A 23,350-nucleotide genomic window follows, 5' to 3' on the forward strand; every position below is an offset into this window, starting at 1 on the left:
CAGAACAAAAGACAAAACCTGCACCAGAATTCTTAAAAACAAAAACTTTATTAGAACTAGCTACTTTCTAGTACTGGACTTTCTGCACTTTATAATGACAAAAACTACAATTATTAAGATTATTAAAATATTAAGTTCAACAAAATATAACTAGTCTTAATTTCATTAGGGGAGAAAAAATCTAGTAGAAGATAAACTATTGATTAACACTCCAGTAACTTACAAGATTATTTCAAATAAAAGGCAATAATTTCAAAGACTATTTAAGTACAACTAAATTCATATTTTTTCAGCTTTATAGTCATAAATTTATTTTTGTAACAAAAATTCACAAATAATTTTTAATGGTGGATATTCATTTATTTATTAAAGTACATTTTATGATTTACTTTACATAAAAATATATACAGTTTTATTTCAAGATTACAGCTGGAAAATTGTTATCTATATAGTACATAGTAATAAAGTCCACACTTATATTTTATAAACCTGCTTCAGGTTTATAAAATAAACCAAAAACTTTTGTTATTTAATTCTGCTTGCTGGAGATATATAAAGTCTGGACTTTATTACTATGTACAGTTTTGATTTCTTTTGTGAGATACAATTCCAATATACTATTAACACAATTATACAGATTAACTAGTAAACTGAAAAGTATTGAGATTAACCAAAATAATCCTTAAAATTTAGGATAACAGCAATGAAAAACAATAATATAAATACAAAGTAAAATTTTCATGCTGCCTCACAATATATTGATCATGTGAAAAAATTGTAAGATTTTATATATATGTGGGAGGCGGGGCACCATCGGACGGTGAGGGACGAAGGCGAGAGCGGGACGGGGCGAGACTTGGGGGTAGCCAGACGACGTTTGAGAGGAAAGGCGGGAGGAAGACGGAAGACGAGTCCAGACGGGACTTCATGTTTCTTTTCCACTAAGACGAGACGATTCAAATTTAATGTTCAATGTTTATGTCGTTAATTGTAATGTCTAGTGTCACAATTAAATGTTAGTTTAGTAAGCAATTAAGTGTCTTTACTGGACTAAACACAAGCGAAGTTACAAAAGTAGGAGACAAGACGAAAAGAAAGTCCTACATATATATATATATTTTTTATGCTAAACTGATGATCCAGCCTTGCTATCATAAAGTATCTCAATAGAAAAGGTTAGTAGTTAAAGCAAATTCCTAAATAGTTTCATTATTAAAATCAAGTAATTTACTGATTTTGTATGTTATTGCTGTTGATCTGTAAATAGAGAACACTGAGTGTATACCGAACGATGATAATATCATAACAGCTTTTGTATATAAAATCATATCAACAAATATACTTTTGAGTAGTAATTAGAAATTATTATATGTTAATAAATGATCAAAATATTTTTACATATTATATATATATAAGTATTATTGATTTTTAATTTTATATGTTTAATTTAAACAGGCTGCAGTGTACAGAAGTGGATATAACAGATTTACACCTTATTAGAATGATCATAAATTTTTATGAACGAAAATTCAGTGATACTTGCTACAAGTCATTACAGAATGACAAAAAACTGCACAGTATCCCATATTGCCTTTTAAACCATACTAACTTGATCTTTAGATTGGAATTTACATTTTAATATTGTTTGATATCAATAGTAGAATATAGAATAGGCAATTTCATTCTTACATGAAAGAAGAAAGATAAAAGCTATTTTTTTAGGTTCTGACATTTTTAATGACAGGTAAATAATTGATTTTGTAAATTTTATAATAAATTAAAAAAGCAAGAGAGGAAAGAATCTAAGTTTCAAGTTTGTATGGGAAAATATTTGCACACTACTTTCACTATTTATTCTTGCTCCGTTTTAAGAGATTGCACAATTTCTTACTTATTTGTAGTAGTAGTGTGGGTAATATGTTAAATATTTTCCCACCTGATCACACAAAAATTATTTAAAAGACAATGAATTCAACTGATTTTGATATAGCTTTTTTCAACGTAAAATTATGCTCGGTTAAAACTGAATTAGTGTTTAATATTTGAACAATTGACTTATTATTATAATGTAAAGTATTATTGTCCCTAGTCTTTTGGACATTACTAAATGTTGTGGCTTTGTAAATCTTGCCATCTTTTATGTAACTTATCATTTTTTTCCCAAAATGGGAATACTGTTGTTATTGAAAACTGACCATTGTTAAAATGTTCATATCTTAAGAACTATTGCAGGAAAATGGCTTTTGCTCTAGTTGTTGATGGGCAAACAGAAACATCAGCTTGTTCAGCTGTTCTTGAGCAAAAATCATTTTTTCTTGTAAATTACCATTTGTTGAATTTTTTTTTTTGTTACAGAGCTTTAATTCATATCATACGATCATTCGAGAATCTCATTTCATTCTGTCAAAAACATTGTTTTGAAACATGAATATCGCGATAGGAGTTTTGGCTGATTTATTCTTGTACAATGTGTAGCTCAATGTTTGTTTATAAATGGCAGCTGTTGTCACGCAGCTTTTTAAGATCATCTGTTTCCAAAAACATGTATTTGTAATGTAATGTAATTGAATATTAAATTACCAATATGGGAAAGATTATTGTAGAATATCTTTCCAAGTGGCACATTTTAAAGCAGATTATTATATAAAAAAATTATTTTATATTTTCGTCAGTTAAGTTTTCTTGTTCAGAAAACTTGGCTAATAGAACTATTTGTAAATTTTATTGATGATTAAACTCATTTGGTAACTATATGGTAGAGTGCCGATTATCCGTAGTAATTGGGGCGGGACAATTTCGGACAACCGATTAATTTTTGGTAGGAAAAGAATAAAAAAAATAAATAACTTAAATAAACTATTAATTCTAGTATAATAAAAAAAAAGGTTAAGCCATAGAAAATTATTGCTTAGAAGACTATGACTTATTAATCCTGATTTTCTGTTTGTTTTACAATAAATAAAATCTAAAACTTGTGTTGATAGAGATCCAGAAGAATGTTATTGTGTAAAAACTTTGTAATATTTGGAATTAAATACTCTCAGAAATTGATTTCGGATAATCGACACTCTGCTATAATTGTATTTTTTATTTATAATCATCATTGAAATGATGCAAAAGTATCTTTTCATTAATTGAAAACCATTTTAAATTGAACTAGAAAATTTTATTTATAAGTGAAAAAAAAATTATATATATATGTATTTAAAGAAATTTATTTTCATTCACCACATGGTATTATTTGCATGCCAGTAAAATAAAAGTGCATGTCCTGAAGAAACAGTATTATTGCAGAGAGAAGTGATTGATTATTGTGCACTTTATTATATAAAAATAATCTGTAATCTAAATTCATTTGTGGATACAAAACAAAAACTAGAGCCAATATCCAGGAATTTACTGGATAAAGATATATATATACTCATCTATACAATATATGCCCTCCATAATTATTTTCAGGTATTTTTTTTTATTCTGTTTGAATTGTGGATTCAGTAATTGTGTTTAGATTTTTTATAGCATTGTTGATGTGTCAAATGGCCTTGTTGCTGTTTTATGGAACCTTCCATCATTGTTTGTGCTATGTTCTGTAAAGTGGTGGTATAAGTTAATGTGTCACAAAATTTTTATTTATTCATGCTATTAAAGCAACAAAGATTATTGTACCGTCTGTTAAATATTTGAATCTCGTTATTTACATTCTGTAAACACTATGATGGAGTATAATGTATCAATTGTCAATAATCTGTCAAAATAAAAATTCTCATTATGTGATTAGCTTCTTTATTTTTCATTATTTAAACTTTTACTGTAAATTACGAATTACAAATAGCGATGTATTTAACGAAAGTGAAATAAAAGTTAGTTATATTTATTCTACTTAAAAGCAAAGAATCATAGCCAGCGTTGCTAACAAAATTTTTTAAAATGCATTAACTTGTAAGTTTTAATATAGTTAAGAATTTTTTTCATTTATCAATTAGTATAATAATGTGTTTGATGTTAAAAAATCGGTAAAACTAACACGAAAATCTCTAAAATTGGAACTCTGAAGTAGATTGAGCTTTAGTTAAGTAATTTCTAAGTTTCGGATTCGTTTAGTTTTCTAGGAAAAGAAAACTGAGGAACCCGCGGAGTAGGTTTTTCTGTTTCGACTTCGTACGTAAACACAAATGTAGTGACATGCTTCTAACGTTCTGTCTAAACCGGTTAAAACACTCAGGTTCTGAGGAGGACGTTCATGTCAACGTCATAGCCGACAAAAGCGTCAAATAACGCATGGCCCGCGGCCGCACATCTGCGCCGCGGGCCATGCGCGTGTACTGTACATCGTAAAGATCAAAATAAAAAAACTGTAGAAACCAATATAAATTGACATCAATCGGAATCTCGATTGACATGTAGTGCGCGACTAGCTTACAACCGTCAATCTGCCTATTGACTTAATGTGGCAAGCTTTAACATCGAATACCTCAGCCTATATTCCTTTAAATTTCGATGATAGACAAAACATTTTCTGATTTATGCAGAGTTTCGTTTACGATTCGCTCAACGAACTAAAATCTTTATCAACTTGTTGCTGAATGAATGAAGTGCTGAACTACGTATTAAGATCTGAAGTCATTGTGTATAATTAAAACAGAATCTATTAGTTTGTGTAGAATGGTTCGACTGTTGAGTAGCCGGTCGGCCTGTAAGTCAACACATATATATTTAGTATTAAACCATCGATAGGACGAAACTATCAATTTGCTATCGAATATATTCAAAACCAAATTTCTGCAATCATTATCACATATCTACTTCGAATTTCAGACCTACAAGTCATCAAAAATTTTAAATTTAGAAAATTCTCTTTTTAACAATTCTCAAATTCTTAAAAAACAGTCTCTTATCGGTTTCAGTCTCTAGTTTCGCAATTATTAGATTATTTCTGTGTGGATATGCTATATAAAATCCAGCAACGAGTTGCTTAACTTTCCTGGCAACATTTAAAACTGTGTATGGCAAAAAGCTTAATTTTGAGGGTAAGGATGGATTTTATAAAAAAATTTGTAAATGTTAATAACGAGTAAAAATCGTCATTAAGTTCGACTCGAGATCCCCTTTTATCTCCCCACACCGTCGATCTTTAATCACAAAATTTAATACTATCAATCCTATAATACACAAACCTCCCTGTAAAATTTCAGAAATTTTCGACAAGAAGCATTGGAGTTATTAAGCTTCAAAGAGGGTGAACACAATCGTGCTACACACACACTACGTACAGTAACATCCATACATAGAACAAAACAATAGCGAGGTTGAGGCCGAAGTTTTAAACTCGAAAACGTGTACGTCGGACGTTCAGCGCCGCTTTCCTGTAAGCCTAGAAGTTTGACAATGATGTTTGGAAAGTCAGTGGGATCATGCTCGACATTCCAAACGCCATTGTCAAACTTCTAGGCTTACAGGAAAGCGGCGCTGAACGTCCGACGTACACGTTTTCGAGTTTAAAACTTCGGCCTCAACCTCTCTAATATTACGGCCGGATGGCCGAGCGGTAAAGGTGGCAGCCTACCGCTCTGGGGGACCCGGGATCGAATCCGAACGGGTCGAATAATCCCCAGGAATTTTTCGGGGGGTGGTCCGTTCGGATATGTCGGGCCCCGTCCCTCACCACCCGGCCGCCCCATTGTGGGCCTGGCCGAACCCATAATGGGCTTACTAAAAGAGGCCCTCTTAGTGCCCACAGGGCGGAAAGAGTTAAAAAAAAAAAAAAAAAACCTCTCTAATATTTTTGCATTTTTCGACGTTTCAAGATTCCGAGTCCAAAAATACTGTATAAAAATCTTGGGTGTCGTTTTCTGACCGATCGCCATTCCTTCCCTCTGTTATATATAACAGAGCCAGGAAAGTAAAAATTCCTCAATATCGTTTCTTTCTATTTCAGAAAATGGCTTAAATGGCTATCAAAATGAAAATTTATAGTAAAAAACTTTATTGATATAGCTTTCGTTTTTACAAGGGAAAGGAATAAATTCTATAAATACACAAAACAAAGTGAATGTCATATATAAATGCGATGAATCTGTATATAAAACAATCCTTATTTGTGCAGATTATTATTTATGCAAAGTTCGTGAAATAAAATTAATAAGTAACATTTTATTTTACTAGAATTATGCAAATATTTTTAAGATTTCTATCTTCTGTAAAGCGATAGAAATTATTTTATCACCAAACAAAGAACAAGAGTTAAATTGCTATCTCAGTAAAGATTATTTTCGATATTCAAGAGGTTAGCATGAAATAAATAGCTGGTTCTTAATATTTTCAACAAAATCGTAAATAACACATTTAAATTAATTACTATATGTTAAATTTATTTTACGATACTATTTACGCCCACCAGTGGCCAAGCGGTTCCGTTCTCTGAATACTTTTTTTTTTTTTTTTTTTTTTTTTTTTAACTCTTTCCGCCCTGTGGGCACTAAGAGGGCCTCTTTTTGCAAGCCATTATGGGTTCGGCCAGGCCCACAATGGGGCGACCGGGTGGTGAGGGACGGGGCCCGACATATCCGGACGGACCACCCCCGAAAAATTCCTGGGGATTTTTCGACCCGTCGGGATTCGAACCCGGGTCCCCCAAAGCGGTAGGCTGCCACCTTGACCGCTCGGCCATCCGGCCTTTTCTCTGAATACTGTGAGTTTGGGGTCGTGAGTACGCGCCTGGCCAGGACAGGCTGGCCAGGTGGAGTTTTCCGGGTTTTTCCTCGTTTTTAACGCCTGAATAGGGGCCAGTTACCCTTCAAAAGACTTCCCGGAAGGCATCGCCCAAGTGTTGAGTTGCCGTAACTTAACAAAACAAACAATTTAGACGGAAAAATTTAATGCGACATTGAAACAATTGCTGCCACCAATCGACCGTTTTGACTTTGACAGTTGAAATGGGTGATTGGTTGAATCTATCGGCGACATTCAATATCGCCTTTATTGTATCTTGTGTGATCGTAGGCCCTATGTAGCCTGTTTGAATTGACTCTTTTTAAATTGCTTTCGTTGATTTCAAGGAAACCATTTTTTAAAGTTGCACAAAGGCGGCTTTTATGCACTCGATGGCCCTGTATAGTTTCCCTGTATTCGAATTAAAATGTAACGTAAATAATGTCAATTCACATAAAATTAAAATTTTTAGTGTTGTGTTTGTTTTCTTTTAGAAACACAGCACCTTATCGTTTACGTAATTTAGTTTAGACAAATTTAATTTGTTATTTTGTTGCGACATAAGCCCTCAAAAAATCAGGAGTAATTTCATGAAAATTTAATGCTTACATAGAAATCTATTAAATGTCTATAACGTAAACAATTAATAAACTGCATCACACGGTCCTTCTTGTTCGATCTTCGTACTTCCAAAACTACGGTAAACAACTTCTTCCAGTGGCGTAGCTAGGGGAGGGAGGGCGGCGGGGGCGGCCCGCACCCCTAAACGGGTGACACCCGACCGTGAAAAAATAAAAACTTAAACAAAGCATCACAATGTTTTTCCACGATAAATCACTTAGGCTTGAAGCCATTTTAACCAAGTTATCTATATTAAATAATTTAATTTATTAATTGTGATAATTTATAAATGCACGTAAGCTACGAAATAAATAATTACTCCAGATTAAAATGTTTACAAGGGGCAGTTATGCAATCACTACAGTTTTGCGAATTTTTATAGGTGGCAGTACTGATGTATGGTTATGATTTATTTGTAATTTATTTTGTAAATCTAAACTTATACGTCGCGACATCGCATATTCGATATACCGCTCGAGTTGCCCAAGTAGAAAGATAATACGATTCAATAGTGTTTTATAAAAGAGTTAAAAAGGGTGACACCACGATATCCGCACCGGGTGCCACCCATGCTAGCTACGCCGCTGACTTCTCCATTCATATTTCTCAAGTTTGTTCTTGATCCTGCAAAGTAATTGTTGCTAGATTTCAGTTCTCCAGCAATTCTTATAAAAAGCTTGAGCTAAAATGGCCCAAAAATCTTTATTGGATCGACAATGAACATTTGTTTAATTTTCCTATTTGGGGACAAAGGGAATGTGATTTTCTTTGCAAAACGGAGATGGTTTTCTTTGCCTAATGATACTTTGCTTTGTCCAGCCAAAATGTATAGCGGATTCCAGCTTATCAAAAGTACTAATCCTAGCATTTCGTAGTAATTTTATCATAGAGCTAATTTCACCATTATATTTTTGGACAATTATTGATATACTAGCAGATAGGCCCGGCGTTGCTCGGGCAAAAGTAACGATAGCAAAGATTAAGATTATTACGTTATAGTCACAGAAGAAAAAGAGTAATTTCATCAACAAACTAAGTATTTCTAAAGAAAGGTCGAATTTGAAAATCGAATATTCTAATATTGTTCAATTTTCACGACGTGTTCTGATTATATCGTTCGATTTTCATCGAATGTTCTAAAGAAGAAAAGTCGAGAAAAACCGAACTAATCTGTTTAAATTTGAAAATCGGATTTGTTCCAACATATTACTCTCTTTCTTTTTTTTCCAGAGCCCGTAAATCTTGCACGTCGCTTTCTCTTGTTCGCCATTGTTACTTAACACTTCCATTGTTGATAAAAGTGTTAAGCCTTAATCCTGTCCCTCTCCCCGTGGGGAGGAATTTCCAAAAATCCCCTCTTAGTGAACGTTTTCGTGAAGTACCGTAACTATGTACTTCAACTTTCAACTCTTAACTGTTTGGGCTCTTAACATTTCCATTGTTACGTAACACGTCTATTTTTAACGCTTCCATTGTTGACGCTTCCATTGTTGACACTTCCATTGTTACTTCACACTTCCATTGTTACTTAACACTTTCATTGTTGATGGAAGTGTTAAGACTTAATCCTGTCCCTCTCCCCCGTGGGGAGGAATTTCGAAAAATCCCTTCTTAGTGTGCGTTTTCGTGACGTACCCTAACTGTGTACCAAATTTCAACTTTCAACTCCTAACCGTTTGGGCTCTGCGCTGATTATTATTATTATTATTATTATTATTATCAACTCGTCTCGATTATATATATAGATTTGCTAAAGTACTATACATAGTAATTCTAAATATTTTTTGCATTAGCTTTACGGTTCCATGCTATGAAAAGCAACAATCGTTTCTTCGTTGTTCAATATACGTTTCAGCATCCATGGCGTTATTTTTCTCATCAACAGAAAGCTTTGAGGAGAAAAATAACGCCATGGATGCTGAAACGTATATTGAACAACGAAGAAACGATTGTCAGAAGTTCCATTAGACCCCAACCATAATCTTAACTAAAACTTTTTCATTTTGGGTCTAACTACAACTGTTTCTGGATCCATTTTTTAGCGTAAAGTAAGCTTTATCACCAAGAATGACAATTTTGTCCGGAAACAGACGCAAGCAATTGTTTTCGTAAAGAAATGATTTGTTTATTTGTCTTTTACAAATACAAAGATTTATATATACGAAGAAGTGATTCGGGTCCAAAATTTATTTTGATTTAAATTTTACGAACCAACAAAAGTAATGCACCGTAAAATTTGTTAATTTTTCCGTGAAAATTCCTAACTTTTACAAATCTACAATTTTTCTCTCGTGTAGGCCTATTACAAGAGCATACAATTATGCAACTGTTGAATTTAATTAAATGTAACTGTTAAATATTTTAATCTATACAGTAACTCCGCATAACAAGGCACGGCTTACTATAGTTAAAAGTGCACGTTTAGGTCCTTGCTGAACCGTAAGAGAAGCATATTTATTTTTCTATATAAGATTTTCATAAATCTTTGACGTCTTTGTCTTCCATATCAATTCACTAGTTGACTTCTCGAGCCTTGAAAAACACTTGTGGTTGCTGATTCAATTCTAGCAATATTCTCATTGTAGTAATACGATAAGGAATGAAATAATCTATCAGGAGCTTTGTCTTTGAATTAAATGCTTGTTTCTAATTGGCTAAAATAATGATTAAAAAACGCGGTAAATAAAATTTATGTGTTTAATGATATATTCGTACGAATTAATTCAGTTATTAATCAACAGATGGCGGTACACCATTCGCTCATTACGCGTTCGTTTTTCAAAACATCTTACGGACTACGTCATTACATTTTATAATCTGTAAAATACTTACAAATGTTTTACGATTTTTACTCGGTTTTTTAATTTTTAATTTACTATCCAATGTTTTATTTAGTATACGAACTTTAAATTCTAATATTATACATATTTTTAAAGATCAGAATATACGAACGCGGAAAAGTTTTTAATTACTCCAATACTGTGATTCCGAACCTTTTCCTTCCTCCTCACTTGTTGAATTTTTAAAATTTGGCTTGGCATCTTTATGAAGAGTTCTTTATTTAAGAAAAGTCGTCCATTTTTACGTATATTTTAATATAACTTTATGTGGAGTCTAAGCGATTAAGAAAGACACCCAAAATACCCCAAGATTGTATAGGCGTGAAACTCAAATACATACGAAGCCAGACACAATTCGTTTTCTATCCAAACGCGAACGAAGAATTGAATCAAAGCGCCAGCGAGTCAATAATACTGTTTCGTACTATCTACGTTGATCACTTGCCTCAATGGTTGACATAAAAAAGAATTTTAAAAGAATTGTGCTAGCGATCTTGGACATTGTCACTTTGACCTCACTGTATGTCGAAAACGAAATCATGGACCTCTGATTTTTATTACACTTTTAATTTCCTACTCTCGTATCACATAAAACCACAACGTTTAATCTAGGGTTTCTCATTTCCCGGTCTTTTGCTTGTCCCGGAATCCCGGGATAAAAGTGAACTGTTTCCCGGGAAATCCCGAGACAAAATTAATTATTTTTAAGACATACAAAATGTCACGAAATCAAATGATTTAATTATTTTTCGTTTTTTAAAGTAATTTTTTAAAGAAAATAATACGTTCTGCATCCTCTAAAATCATATTAATAATGCTGTATAAGATATGTATTAAAAATTACCTTTGAATTACGTAGAAATTTTCACAAATAGAAAAAATTTATTAAAGTTTGCTGGAAACTGCATACAGCAACGACAAAAATGCCTTTGAATTGAGTTGAAAATTAAAAAAAATGAACTTAGATCAAACTTCTAATTTAGAAGGTAATTTTTGATTTTTTTAAATAAAATATAATACAAAATATTGTAAATTTTTATAAGATTTTAAAAAGCAAAGATGGTCGATACTCCGATCACTCAATCTGATTCTTATTTTAGTAATGAAAAGTCTTGCTACCGAGAATGCCTTTACCGATTCAATTGATGTGATTGGAATCGTGTTTAATGCATTTAAGAGAAGACAAATATTATGTGTTTTTCATCTGTATCCTGAAAGATTTCTAATTCGTTTTCGAGATTGTAGTACTTCTTTTGTTCTCTAGTATTCTTGATTTGTCTACCTCGGCTGCATTAATAGAAACATCATAGCCCAATAATTCGGCAGTTCGTTTGTCTTTAATAATCAGGTTATGAAGAAAAACTTCATACTTGCAGACTTCGTACTCGTTTGTATCCTTGCCCAATTTGCACAACTTGGCGTTACGCAGTTATTGAAGCTACTAAGCATGGTTAAAAATTAAGACAGCATAAGCACACTTATTCCAGATATTACTGGTAAAGAATTTTGAGAGTTCTGCCACAAATAAGCTACGTATTGATTATTGACCATTTGTGACCTGCCATAACGAACAAAAGTTAAAAAAAACTAATAAGTAGGTGTAAAATTAATAAATACAAATGCATTCTGACAGTTTATGAGTTAATGATACTTTCTATTTGCAAAATTTCCTCAACCTTAACATAAAATAAGAAAAAAGTGAATTTTTAAAAAATTTGCGGGATTTCCCGGGATAAGAAAAATTTCCAGGGTTAAAAAAACGACCGGGATCCCGGAATCCCGTTTGAGAAACCCTAGTTTAATCAAAGTCGACCGATCAAATTTCGAATTTCCTCGCGAAGAACGAACTCAATTCTATAAGCCCCTTAGAATAGTGATGTTTTAGGGGTGTTTAAGGTGAAAACTGACAATTTCTCAAGAAATGTTTCATTTTAAACTCTACAATTTTATTTTTTTTACTAATTAAATGTATATTTTTTCCTTAAATATCTGTAGTGCAGTCTCGCATCCTCTAGGGTGCATTCACTTCAGGTTAAAAACCGCTGCTCTAACGACTATGCACATGTATGTATTGATATTTATATCGTGAATGTGTTATGCATTGCTTATTCATACCGACTTCATCCTATTGGTGTCAAATGTTCCCATAATTAGTGAAATTTAAAAAAAAAAAAAAATTGTCTTGTCTCTAGAGTCAATCCACCATAATGGATTTTAAGCCCATGAAGCAAATTTGTGATAGAACTCATAAGCAGCTTAGTCACACGGATAAAATCAATTTGCAAGTACGGAATCTACAAATATCTCTCATTACGATGGATTGACTCTGGAGACAAGACAAACGGTGGATTTTCAATTACTATGAATGTTATTTGTGAGTTACTTTTTCAGAGACATCGATTGTCGCATTGTATTGACTAGGATTGTCTAATCACCGAGTCGTTATCCCCATGGATTCGTGAAATTATTCTTGGCAGTTCGGTGTTGTTTCTATAACTAAAAAGAGCGTTTGCTAGTAAAATAAATAAATAGGAATAACTTTAAAGTGTTTTTGAAATGAATGAATGTTCACTGTTCAATATTCCAATTATTTAGCTATTTATGATTCTTCAATTGTTAAATATGATCTTGATGTTTAAAGAGCTTCGTAAAACATATTAAAAGGTCGACAATCTCTAATGATTTTATAATCATTCTCCTGGCTTTAGAGACAAAATATAGAATAGATTCCGATCCAGAAACAATCCTAGATTACGCATGTTTATAATTTTATGATTTCATGTTTTTTTTTCTAATGTCTATGAGTGATCGAGCATGGCCATCATCTTGCATTTATGACCTGCTGATCGATTCCATCGCTGCTCAAGATTGTCAATATGAATCACACTATGACAATGTAGTCTGCAACGGGTTGAAAGTATCGAAGAAATAACTAGATCGATTACACAGACGACTTAATTGATTTAGTTTTTTATTACATTTAATTGTATTGATTTATATTATTTATTTATTTATTTATTTCATCTACATTAGGAAATGTCGCTGAACACCATATCTCCTCCACCAATAAATAACAAGATCCATAACAAAAAATAAATAAATAAAATACATAAAAAGAAAATCATCCGACATGATAAAACATAAATGAAAATTGCAAGAAAAAATACAAATAAGACAGAATACACAAAAAATAGTCTCGTTTAAAAACCACTAAGAATTATATAATAGACGTCGACAAGATGTTTTATAACGTAAAAAAGTGACGTGAAGCATGTCTTCTACAGTTTCCGGCTATTCGATAGAAAAAGGATATATATGAAATAGATAAACGAAAAAGGAGTAAAAACACAAGTGGTGTCGCGTGTATTCTTTACAGCTATTCTAAGACGAAGTCAGGAAGCCGGAATGAAACCATGCAAATATTTATAATATTGTATACGATCACAGTATTTGATTTTTTCATGTAAATTGGGAAGACCTAACCTGGACCTTGCAACGTTTGGATTGTTAGTAAACGGTTTATTACTTAATTTATTTAACTAAAAATATATTTTATCGAGTTCTTTTAAAATTTTATTGAGGAGGGAAGGGGCTGCTACAGACCAAATCGGCAGGCAATAATCAATAATGGATTGTAAGTTCGCAAGAAAAAAGAAAAAAAAGAAAAGAAAAGAAAAGATCGTAAAACAGATTTAGATGAGGTAGGTTTGCAAAAACGCCATAAAATACCTCTACGAATTGCCAAAGCTTTAACGATTTTGTCGACATGAAAATGAAAAGTTAGTCTATTATTAAATATAACGCCAAGATCATTGTAGGAGCAGACATATTCTACTACATGTGAAATAAATGATAAGATTCAGTGGCGTGCCGTGACATCTCGTAAAATATTGGCATCAATCACCAAAGGAGGAAGAGGAGGGTTTCAAATCAACGAGAACATGAATGCGGTCTTACTAATGTTGATTTTAAGGTTTGCCCTTGCAAATAAAGTTGATAGCGGATGTAAATCAGATTGAAGAACTGCTGTCATGGTTAATCAGTTTTATATCATCGGCGTAAGTACTCGATTCGGTTAAAGTAATTGATGAATTAGACGGAGAAAAATAGGCCACTAAAGATCGATCGCTGTTGATGGGTAGAAAGTCAAGAAATTTACAGTCATTCAGTCTAACTTTAAAAGAACGGGCTAGGAAATAATTATTCAACTAAGAATGGAAAACTGGATCAATGTCAGTGTTCACTGAATGAGGAAAGGATATTTGGTGGAACGGAGCCAAAAGCTTGAGAAACATCTATGTATACGACGTAAGCTGCACGTTTCTTTTCGAAATTTTCAAGAATTATGGACGCAATATTTATTAATTGTGGTAGTTGAATGATGTCTAAGACCGCAGTGTTGAATTGGTGCAAGCTTGGAAGCGATCGGAATATAAATTTCATGGTATATACATATTTCAAAAACTTTCAACATGGAGGATGATAATGCAATAGGGCTAAAAGAATTTTCGTCTTTTTTATGTACACTCAAACCTGTTTTTGTGCGATTTTTTATTTGTGCGATTTGTTTTGTGCAATTTTTTGGTGCGGTATACCAATTTGATTAAAATTCATATACCGCACAAAAAATTGCACAAAAAAAGACCGCACAAAAACAGGTTTGAGTGTACAGCTTTAATCGTTGAGAAATACCATTATTTAGGGACGTGGCTGGATTGAAAAATTTAGGAAACAGTTTAGATAAAACAACAGCTGCTATGGGTTTTAATTTTTTTATAGAAAGTCGCATGGATGTTATCAGGACTAAAATTAGAAGGGTTTAAGGATTGCTTCTTTAATTTCGAAAGCGAAAAATAATGACGATAGATAAAGGTATGTAAGAAAAGTGGAATAAAGTTGGTCTCAGGTAAAATCAGAAAAAATCTGGTTTTAAAGTTTTTGTAAACATCAAGATCATATCGTCGGGAATGGGGATATTTTTACTATGGAGCTTGATAGAAAATTTAGGTATGAAATTCCAAAAACTGCGAAGTCCTATGCAAAGGAGGAAACATAGTGTTAAAATAATTATAAAAAGACATAGTGCATTCATTGTAATATTGTTTTTGAAGATAAAGGTCGCAGGGATTATCGCTCCGCTTGCTTGCTGTCTGGTTATGTTCTTCAAATGATGCGAAAACCGCTTATATGAAGAGATTTCAACTTTACGGAACTGAAGGATTGTAGAATGGAAAATATTATAAATTAAATCAGTTGTTTTTTCAATGGACAAAAGGGAGGATTCCAAGAAAGACCAGTCGACTGAACATAGGTAGTTCGAGGCTTGTTTCTAATAAAAATATGACCATAGTGGAATCTTAACAAATTGATGGGATTCTTAATGTTACGACAATTATTCACTTCCGTGCAAACTGCCGAATGGTCTGACGAAAACCCTTGCATCGGATAAGCAATCAGTTTGCAATTAAGGGTAAAGACTAGGTCTAAGAAAGAATTAGAATGGGTGGGAAATAAAATGTTTTGCGTAAAGTTAAAAAAAAAAAAAAAAACTTCAACAGGTTCAATTAAAACTGGGTCCGAGGGAGGACCAAGAGACATTTGTAAGATTAAAGTCTTCACACACGATTATTTTATAATTCGGAAGGTTGTCAAGAGAAGAAATGTAACGATGAATGATATGAAATAGTCTCTATGAAACAGTGTTTATAATTAGTTGAAAATTAAGGATTTTCACTATTAAAATGGAATCTAAGTATTCAAACGTTTTAATTACAAGTATAGATGGAGGGTATATGAGCAAGATGCCATCGCCACGTTGATTATCACGAGCTAGGGAATAATGTAGGAATATCCTAGTTGACACACAAAATTAGTGATGTCGTATGACTGTGGAGTAATCCAACTTTCAGTCAGGACATAGAGATTATAAAAATCATTGAAGTTGTTGGGCAGTAAGAGACATTTATTCTTACATTTTGTACAAACAATTTGAAAGTATTGAATGAATGTGGCATTTTTCTAAGTAATTGATATTTTTAAAGATAATTCAAGAGAATTAACTAGACAAAAATTTGTGACTTGGATGGTGCAGAAGAAAAAAGAAAAAATGTAGAAAATAAAACTACTTGCCTATAAAATAATAATATTAAAGATTAAATATTTTTATATAAGAACTCGCACAATCCAAACCAGGAGAATTATAAATAAAGGTAATTAAATTAGACCAGATAAATTAATAATATTTATAATATACATAAATATTCTTAAATGTTTTGAGTATTTTATTAATTTTCGAAAATAAAATTTGATGTAAAATTTACATAGTATTTATATTAAAAAATGCAATCCAGATAAAAATTTGCTAACTAAAACGAATGAAAAATTGGTGCAGAAACTCTACTTTCAGAAGGGGAAATGGTGCAGAAACTCTATTTCTGCACCATTTTTTTCCGAAGAATTCGAAACGTCTAAAAATAATTAAATGAAATATCAGAACTTTGTTGTTATACAGTATTTTTTAAATTTTGTTTTCTAGTGTATTTTATTTTATCCGACATATATTAAATTAAACTTTAGGATAAGAATTAAAAAAGAGAGAGAGAGAGAGAGAGAATCTTATCTTAACAGGAATCAAGTAATTTGAAAATGATTTTATTTTATATACTATAATAACAAGAAAAAAATTAATTAAACTTGAATATTAATTCTTTAAAGATTTTCAGATATAATAAATACAAGTAAATGTTTAAATTATTATGAAATAAGAAAACAATCGATGATCCTAAAGATTACACAGGTCTGTAAAAGGATACTTTTTTCCAGCTGCATGGGATATTTTTGCTGAATTATATGTTTTAAAGATCGGAGATTCTAAAAATGACTTCCGTAACATCCCATCACGTATAGGTTTTTTGCAAAATAAAAACAAATTTTTGATAAAAACTCTTATTTATTTCAATGAAGTAAATATATTATATTTTTTTACAACTAATCAAAAATTGTTTTTGATATTTATACACAATTTTAGATCTACTCTTTTTTCTTATGAAACCTTTTCTTCTTCTCTTTGATGCTTCTCCGAACTCGTTTTCAATTTCCTTCTCTGGTTTCTCGATTGAGCATCCAACAGTAGTCAGCTAACATATTGACATCCCATTTTCCTTGGTAACGTCTCTCGATATTACGGACATCCTGGGGAAATCTTTCACCCTGTTCTTCACTGTAGGCTCTCAAATTTTCGGGAAAATAGTCAATATGGGAGTGTAAGAAATGAACTTTTAAGCTCATCTTGCATCCTTGAGCTTCATACGCTGCCAGCATACGTTGACAATGGTTTTGTAGTCAGGATCCTTAGTAAACCCCAAAAACTTATGCACTACATTCTTGAAAGAGTCCCATACTTCTTTTTCCTTTTCTCCCGTTGTTTCCAAAAAGAGGAGATCAGATAAAAGGTTTCCCATGTCGGGGCCAGTGAAAACTCTCTCTTCTAACTTGGCTTCAGACAGTTTCGGGAACTTAGAACACAGATATCTGAAACAATCCCCATCTCTTGGCAGTGATTTGACAAAGTGCTTTATGAGCCCCAATTTAATATGAAGAGTGGTAATAACACTTTTTCTGGGGGAATCAATGTCGTATTGATGACGTTTTTCTTGCCGGGGATTAAACTATCTCGTGGTGGCCAGTCAGTTTTTGTCCAGTGCAGCTGTCTCGCTCTACTATTCCATAAAGAAAGAAAGCAAGGATATTTTGTAGAATCTCCCCGCTGACCCAACAACATGGTTAGTATTTTGAAATCTCCACAAACCATCCATTGATGATCTTGATATTTGATTTTCTCAAGAATCGTAGCCAAGTCTGTATAGTTTTCTCCCATATGAACCGAGTGTCCCTTAGGAAGAAATGCAAATAAATTTCCATTATGCAGCAAGACTGTTTTGAGGATAGTTTTAGAAGAATCAATGAATATGCGCCATTCTGATGAATCATTCTATTTCAACGCACTTCATGAGCCCATGAACATCATTACAATAAACCAGATTTCCCTCTTTGGAGAAAAACTGAGTAAATTCTCTCTCTCGATGCTTGTACCACGAAAATGAGGTCCCATATGATAGCAGGTTTTTGTTTTTTAGCCTTGATCCTAGAAATTTGGCTGCATCTTTTGAAAGACCTAAGTCTCTTACTAGGTCGTTGAGCTCACTCTGAGAAAAAAGTTGAGGTCCTTCGTCAACAGAAAAATCTGAGCTAGATTCGTTCTGGGAAGCTAATGTGTCTGAGTCCTTTGACTCATTCAGGATGTCATCTAAATCAGAAGGTGGCTGTGGAACTGGTATTTCAGAACCATGGGACACTGGACGAATAGCTGAGTCAAGGTTAGGGTAAAATATTTTCTTTTCATTTTTTGTATTAAATCCTTTAACATCTAACGAACAGAAGTAGCAGTCGGTTGTGTGATTTTTCTGTTTACGCCATATCATAAGAATGCCAAAACGAAACGAGTTTTCCTTACCCTTAAACCACAAACGAAGATCATCCTTGCAACTTCTGCACACCTTATGCGAAGCCCATGTTTTGTCTTGATCTCCAAGTTTCAATTTGAAATACGCAAAATAAACTTCCTTCACAAACTCTCTTATGTTTCTTTGTTGACTTTTCACTGTGTATTCACCACAAACATAACAGAAGCTGTCGGGAAAAATTACACAATCTAAATTTTACGCTAAATACAAACAAAAACTTGAGTGTAACAAAAAAAATTTGACGAGATGGAATTTTTTTGGTATTTTTTTCGTTTTTACCAAGTTGAAATCTATAAGAAAATGTATAGAAATCCTATGCAGTTTTTTACTTGCAGACCTGTGTTATTTTATAACGAAGTATACAACTTTAACTTAATAACTTAATTAATTTAGCATTATGATTCATATAAATTATGAATCGCTGAAAATCGTCTTATAAATCTTTTGCTTCACGAAATCAATTGTGTAAGTGTAAATGAAATCTTAAAACCTCTCAGGACGTCTCAACATGGCGATTTGGCTTCACATTAGTTATAAATAATTCCATTGTATTTCTTGTGTAATAAGAACACAACTTTTTTAATTTTATAATTTAAAAAAAAATGAAATTATAATTATAGGCCTAATATATTTGAGGTCTTAAAATGTTTCTCTGGCATCTTAAACACACTGTTTATTACTCCTTAATGATTACAATAAAAAGGAAAAGGTGTCATTGATTTCCTTTTCTGCACCATTTTCTAACTTTACTTTGGAACTCAGTTACTATGTATATATTAAGATATATATAAAATAAAATATAAGATTATTATTAATAGAATTATAATTTTTAATTAATTTATTATTCGCTACATAAAAATTTAAATATAACTTGCTAATAGAAGTACTCGAGTCTTCAATTTATAACAAGATGTATCCGTACGACAGTTTAAATAGAACATTTGATTCAATAAAAAAAAATAAAAGATAAAGTAAGGATTTTCATAAATTTTCGATGTATTTTTTAATATAAATTCACTAAGCGAAACACATAAACAAGTCGTGATATTTGTCACTTTTCACACAATAAAATTACGAGGAAACGTCACTCAACGTCAAACTTTGTGACGTTATCGTAACACTAAAATTTGTGACGTTTTATAGAAATATCTCTCGCTCCCCTTTAAAAAAAATAACCAGATACATATTTTGTACATTGAAGTCAACAAGACTGTTCTCTTTAAGAAGTTTGTCGCCATTATCTCGACTACTCCACACACAAATGTGTCTGGAGTAGTTGAGATTTATCCTTTTAAAAATGTCAAAATTTATATAAAATTTTCTTACTTAATAGAAGCAAAGTTAATGAAGCAAAGAATGAAAACTTTGATAACAAGTAAATGCAATGGAAGTTTCCTTTAAAGCACTACTTAATTATATATAACATGCCACAGGCATTTACATATCGACAATACAAACATGTAAGTTATCCATTAACTAAAACTCTTTATTATTTTGATAAATAAAATTTTTAAAAGAAGTAAAACTTTAACCGAAATTTATTTTATAAAATAATTAAATTCTTATCTAAAATTCTAGAAATTAACATTTCAATTAGTTTCAATTTTCTTGGAGAATTTTCAAACTATTTTATGTAGAATATTATTTTAAAAAGATATTTGATATTTAATAACATTGCAGATAAAATTGAAGTTTGTGTATTTTACAGTGAGAAAATTTTAGAAAATTACAGAATTATCTACAGTTTTATTAAAATATTAACTTTTTTTTTTAGTATTGTAGATAAGTTATTGTTCATTTCAAAATTGCCGAAGAAATCTTGAATTCATTTGAATGTTAATTTCTAGAATTCTAGATAAGAATTTAATTATTTTATGAATTAAAAATGAAGTTTACTCATTGTTGTTTATATCCTACAACTTCATTACTCATGAAGTTGTAGAATATAAAATTCACTTAGTTTTAGAACTGAGTAAACTTTATAAGTGATGATGCCAGTAAGTTTTCCTTTGATTAATTCGCGAATAAAATATTAAAAATTAGTTCTTGTTACGAAATCTCACGTTTTTCAAACAAAATTTTTAAGATTTCTGTTTAATAATCGGTAAAAACTTTTATTTTTTTAAATTTTATTATAAAGAAAAATGAACATTTTGAAAATTACTTCAGCAAAAATTTTTCTTTTCCAACACGTCTCGAAAAATTAGTTGACAAGTCGAAGAGGATGCAAGAAGATGCAAAAGAAAAAGAAAAAGAAGATAAAAAAAGATAATTAATTATTTTTATTAATATTTAATATCGATCCGTTATTATAAATTTCGTATTCAAGAAAAAAATTAATCTGTAAATTAATTATTTTCAAGACAAAAAGTTAATTTAGGTTTAGAGAAAATTGCCAAAAATTTATTTTGTTTTTTTTTTCTATTAAAAAAAAAAATAGTTTCGATACCTTCGATTTTAATAAATAAAATATTATTATTTTTTTCTTTAGATTTAAGAATAAATGATTAAAACTTCGAATTGATAAAATAAAAAATAAGAAAAATCGAGGAAATAATATTAATAATAACAAATAATAATAATAATCACTTGGCAAGTTTTCCGTCTTCGGGCTATCTACATTTTAGATAATCATGATCGAATGTTGGGTTTTTTTGCTTTGTTCATCTTTTTTTTATCTGTTTGCCAAAGGCAAGAACGGACAAAAGTCTCTTTTCCAAATAGATGGACTGTTTCCTTTTGGTTTCAATAAGAAGAATAATCGATTTGGGTTTTTTCTTTTTCTTCTCTCTTGAACTGATAAGACGAAGCGTTTGTAACAAGTGCTTCTATTTTTACTATCGTCAGTGTTTCTTTAGTTCCTTCTGCAACATTAATATTTACATTTTTATGTAAATTATTCCAATAATTAACACGAAATCTAAATGACAATACATACTTTACTACGATTAGATACGAATTATTTATTTATGTTAATAATGCATTTGTGTTTTTTAAACTTCTTTCTACATTTTTTATTACGTAAATTACGTTTATTCGTAAATAAAAAAAGGGTTTTGATTTACTCGTTAAAATATCATACAGAATGCACAAAAAGTCACCTTATTACAAACGTATAGATGCACAGTGACTTTTTGACTACACATAGTTACTACTGCGTTAGTGTTAAAATGACTTCTTTTTAATTATAAAGTCTTTATTTATTTACAAACATTTTTTTAATTAATTAAATGAGAATATTATACAGGATAATCGTCAGTGTTGGCTATATGGATTACAAACGAAACAATATATAAGTGTACGGTGACTTTTTAATTAGCTTATATGATACTCTAATTTAATAAAATTTCATTTTAGTTGTAAATAAATATGGTTTATATAATTAAAAAGTACAAAAATGAGCTAACAGGCGTATATACCTTGCTAACATTAAAGTAGCACAGTTTTAGTTCCGTATGGGATAATTAAAAAGTACTGTTCATCAGCATTACAACTGATACAATAAGATTTTTCGATTGACCTGTATTATACCTCTACGGTAAAGAAATATACTACTGTATTTTACATTTTTTATTATAAAATCCGCATTTATTTACATACAAAATTCTTTATTAATTAAATTATATTATTATCCTAAAGGTTATTAAAATTTATATTACACTGTATAAAAATTAGGCTATTATATTAGCGATAAATTATATTTTTAATAATGTTTTTACTAGAGAAACCGTTATATTTACATACAAAAATAATTTCCTTTATTAAAAAAAATTAGACTAACTATTTTTTGTGTGTGAGTGTGTCCCGTTGTGTAATAAGCAATCATTCAAAGCTAATGCTTTATTATAATAACGTAAGATATAAAAAAAAGAACTATGTTTAAAATTCATAAGAGTAAACTTAGTAACGAACTTAGCACGGTTGTAAGTCAAAGCACGATTTATCTTTATTATGAAGACCAGATTGGCAGTCACGTGATCGGCTTAATAGTCTTTAAGTGCATCCGACCATTAGTGCAAAACGTATAATTCATGTATGCATATAGTTACGAATCATTCATAAATTGAATTTACTGACGGTCCTAGGAGATTTTTATTGTCATATTTTTCCACTAAAACACATATTGAATATTTATATTAAATTCTTTGAAGAGAATATCTTTCTTCTGTATTTTATCTATTTATATAATTTAAAATTTCCTTAATATGTAACCTTTTAATACAACTAGATTATTTATAATATACATTTTAGTTCATTTAAATTTTTCGATCTTTCTTTTTACTTAACTTTCTGATAATGGAAGCGGAGTTGTTTGAAAAATTTATTTATTTATTTATGTTTTTTTTTATCTTACAACATTTCTTTCGTGTTATATAAAATATATAAAGAGAGACGTTATACAATAACTCAGTTTATAAACTAATGCAGTAGACTCTCCCGTTTTTACAACGTAATTGGTTTCTGGAAACCTCCATCAGCCGAATCAAAGAGAAGAAAAAACGAAGTTAATTCTAAACCAGTTACACCCCGCTTTTACCACCTAATTGGTTACTGAAAACCAACGTAAAGAGAATCAAAAGAGGAGAGAAAAACGAAGTTAATTATGTTCTAGCAAGACAACCTACAACATCCAGTCATAAAGCTCAATGTTATGAATTG

The 23,350-nt window shown here is 31.1% G+C and overlaps 1 protein-coding gene across 4 annotated transcripts in view; it reads left to right on the forward strand.

Annotated features, from left to right (window-relative positions):
- The window catches only part of LOC136977472 (RNA binding protein fox-1 homolog 1-like), a 122,635-nt gene extending 118,861 nt beyond the window's left edge, over window positions 1-3,774 (forward strand). For all 4 annotated transcript variants that reach the window (XM_067272970.1, XM_067272968.1, XM_067272967.1 and 1 more), the window contains one exon: window positions 1,456-3,774. In XM_067272970.1, the coding sequence (XP_067129071.1) occupies window positions 1,456-1,500 (45 nt within the window). In that variant the 3' untranslated portion in view covers window positions 1,501-3,774. The remainder of the gene's footprint in view (window positions 1-1,455) is intronic.
- Window positions 3,775-23,350: the final 19,576 nt, after the last annotated feature.

This window comes from Centruroides vittatus, unplaced genomic scaffold (assembly GCF_030686945.1).
Source record: "Centruroides vittatus isolate TY-2023 unplaced genomic scaffold, ASM3068694v2 contig_459, whole genome shotgun sequence".
Taxonomy (NCBI): Eukaryota; Metazoa; Arthropoda; class Arachnida; order Scorpiones; family Buthidae; genus Centruroides; species Centruroides vittatus.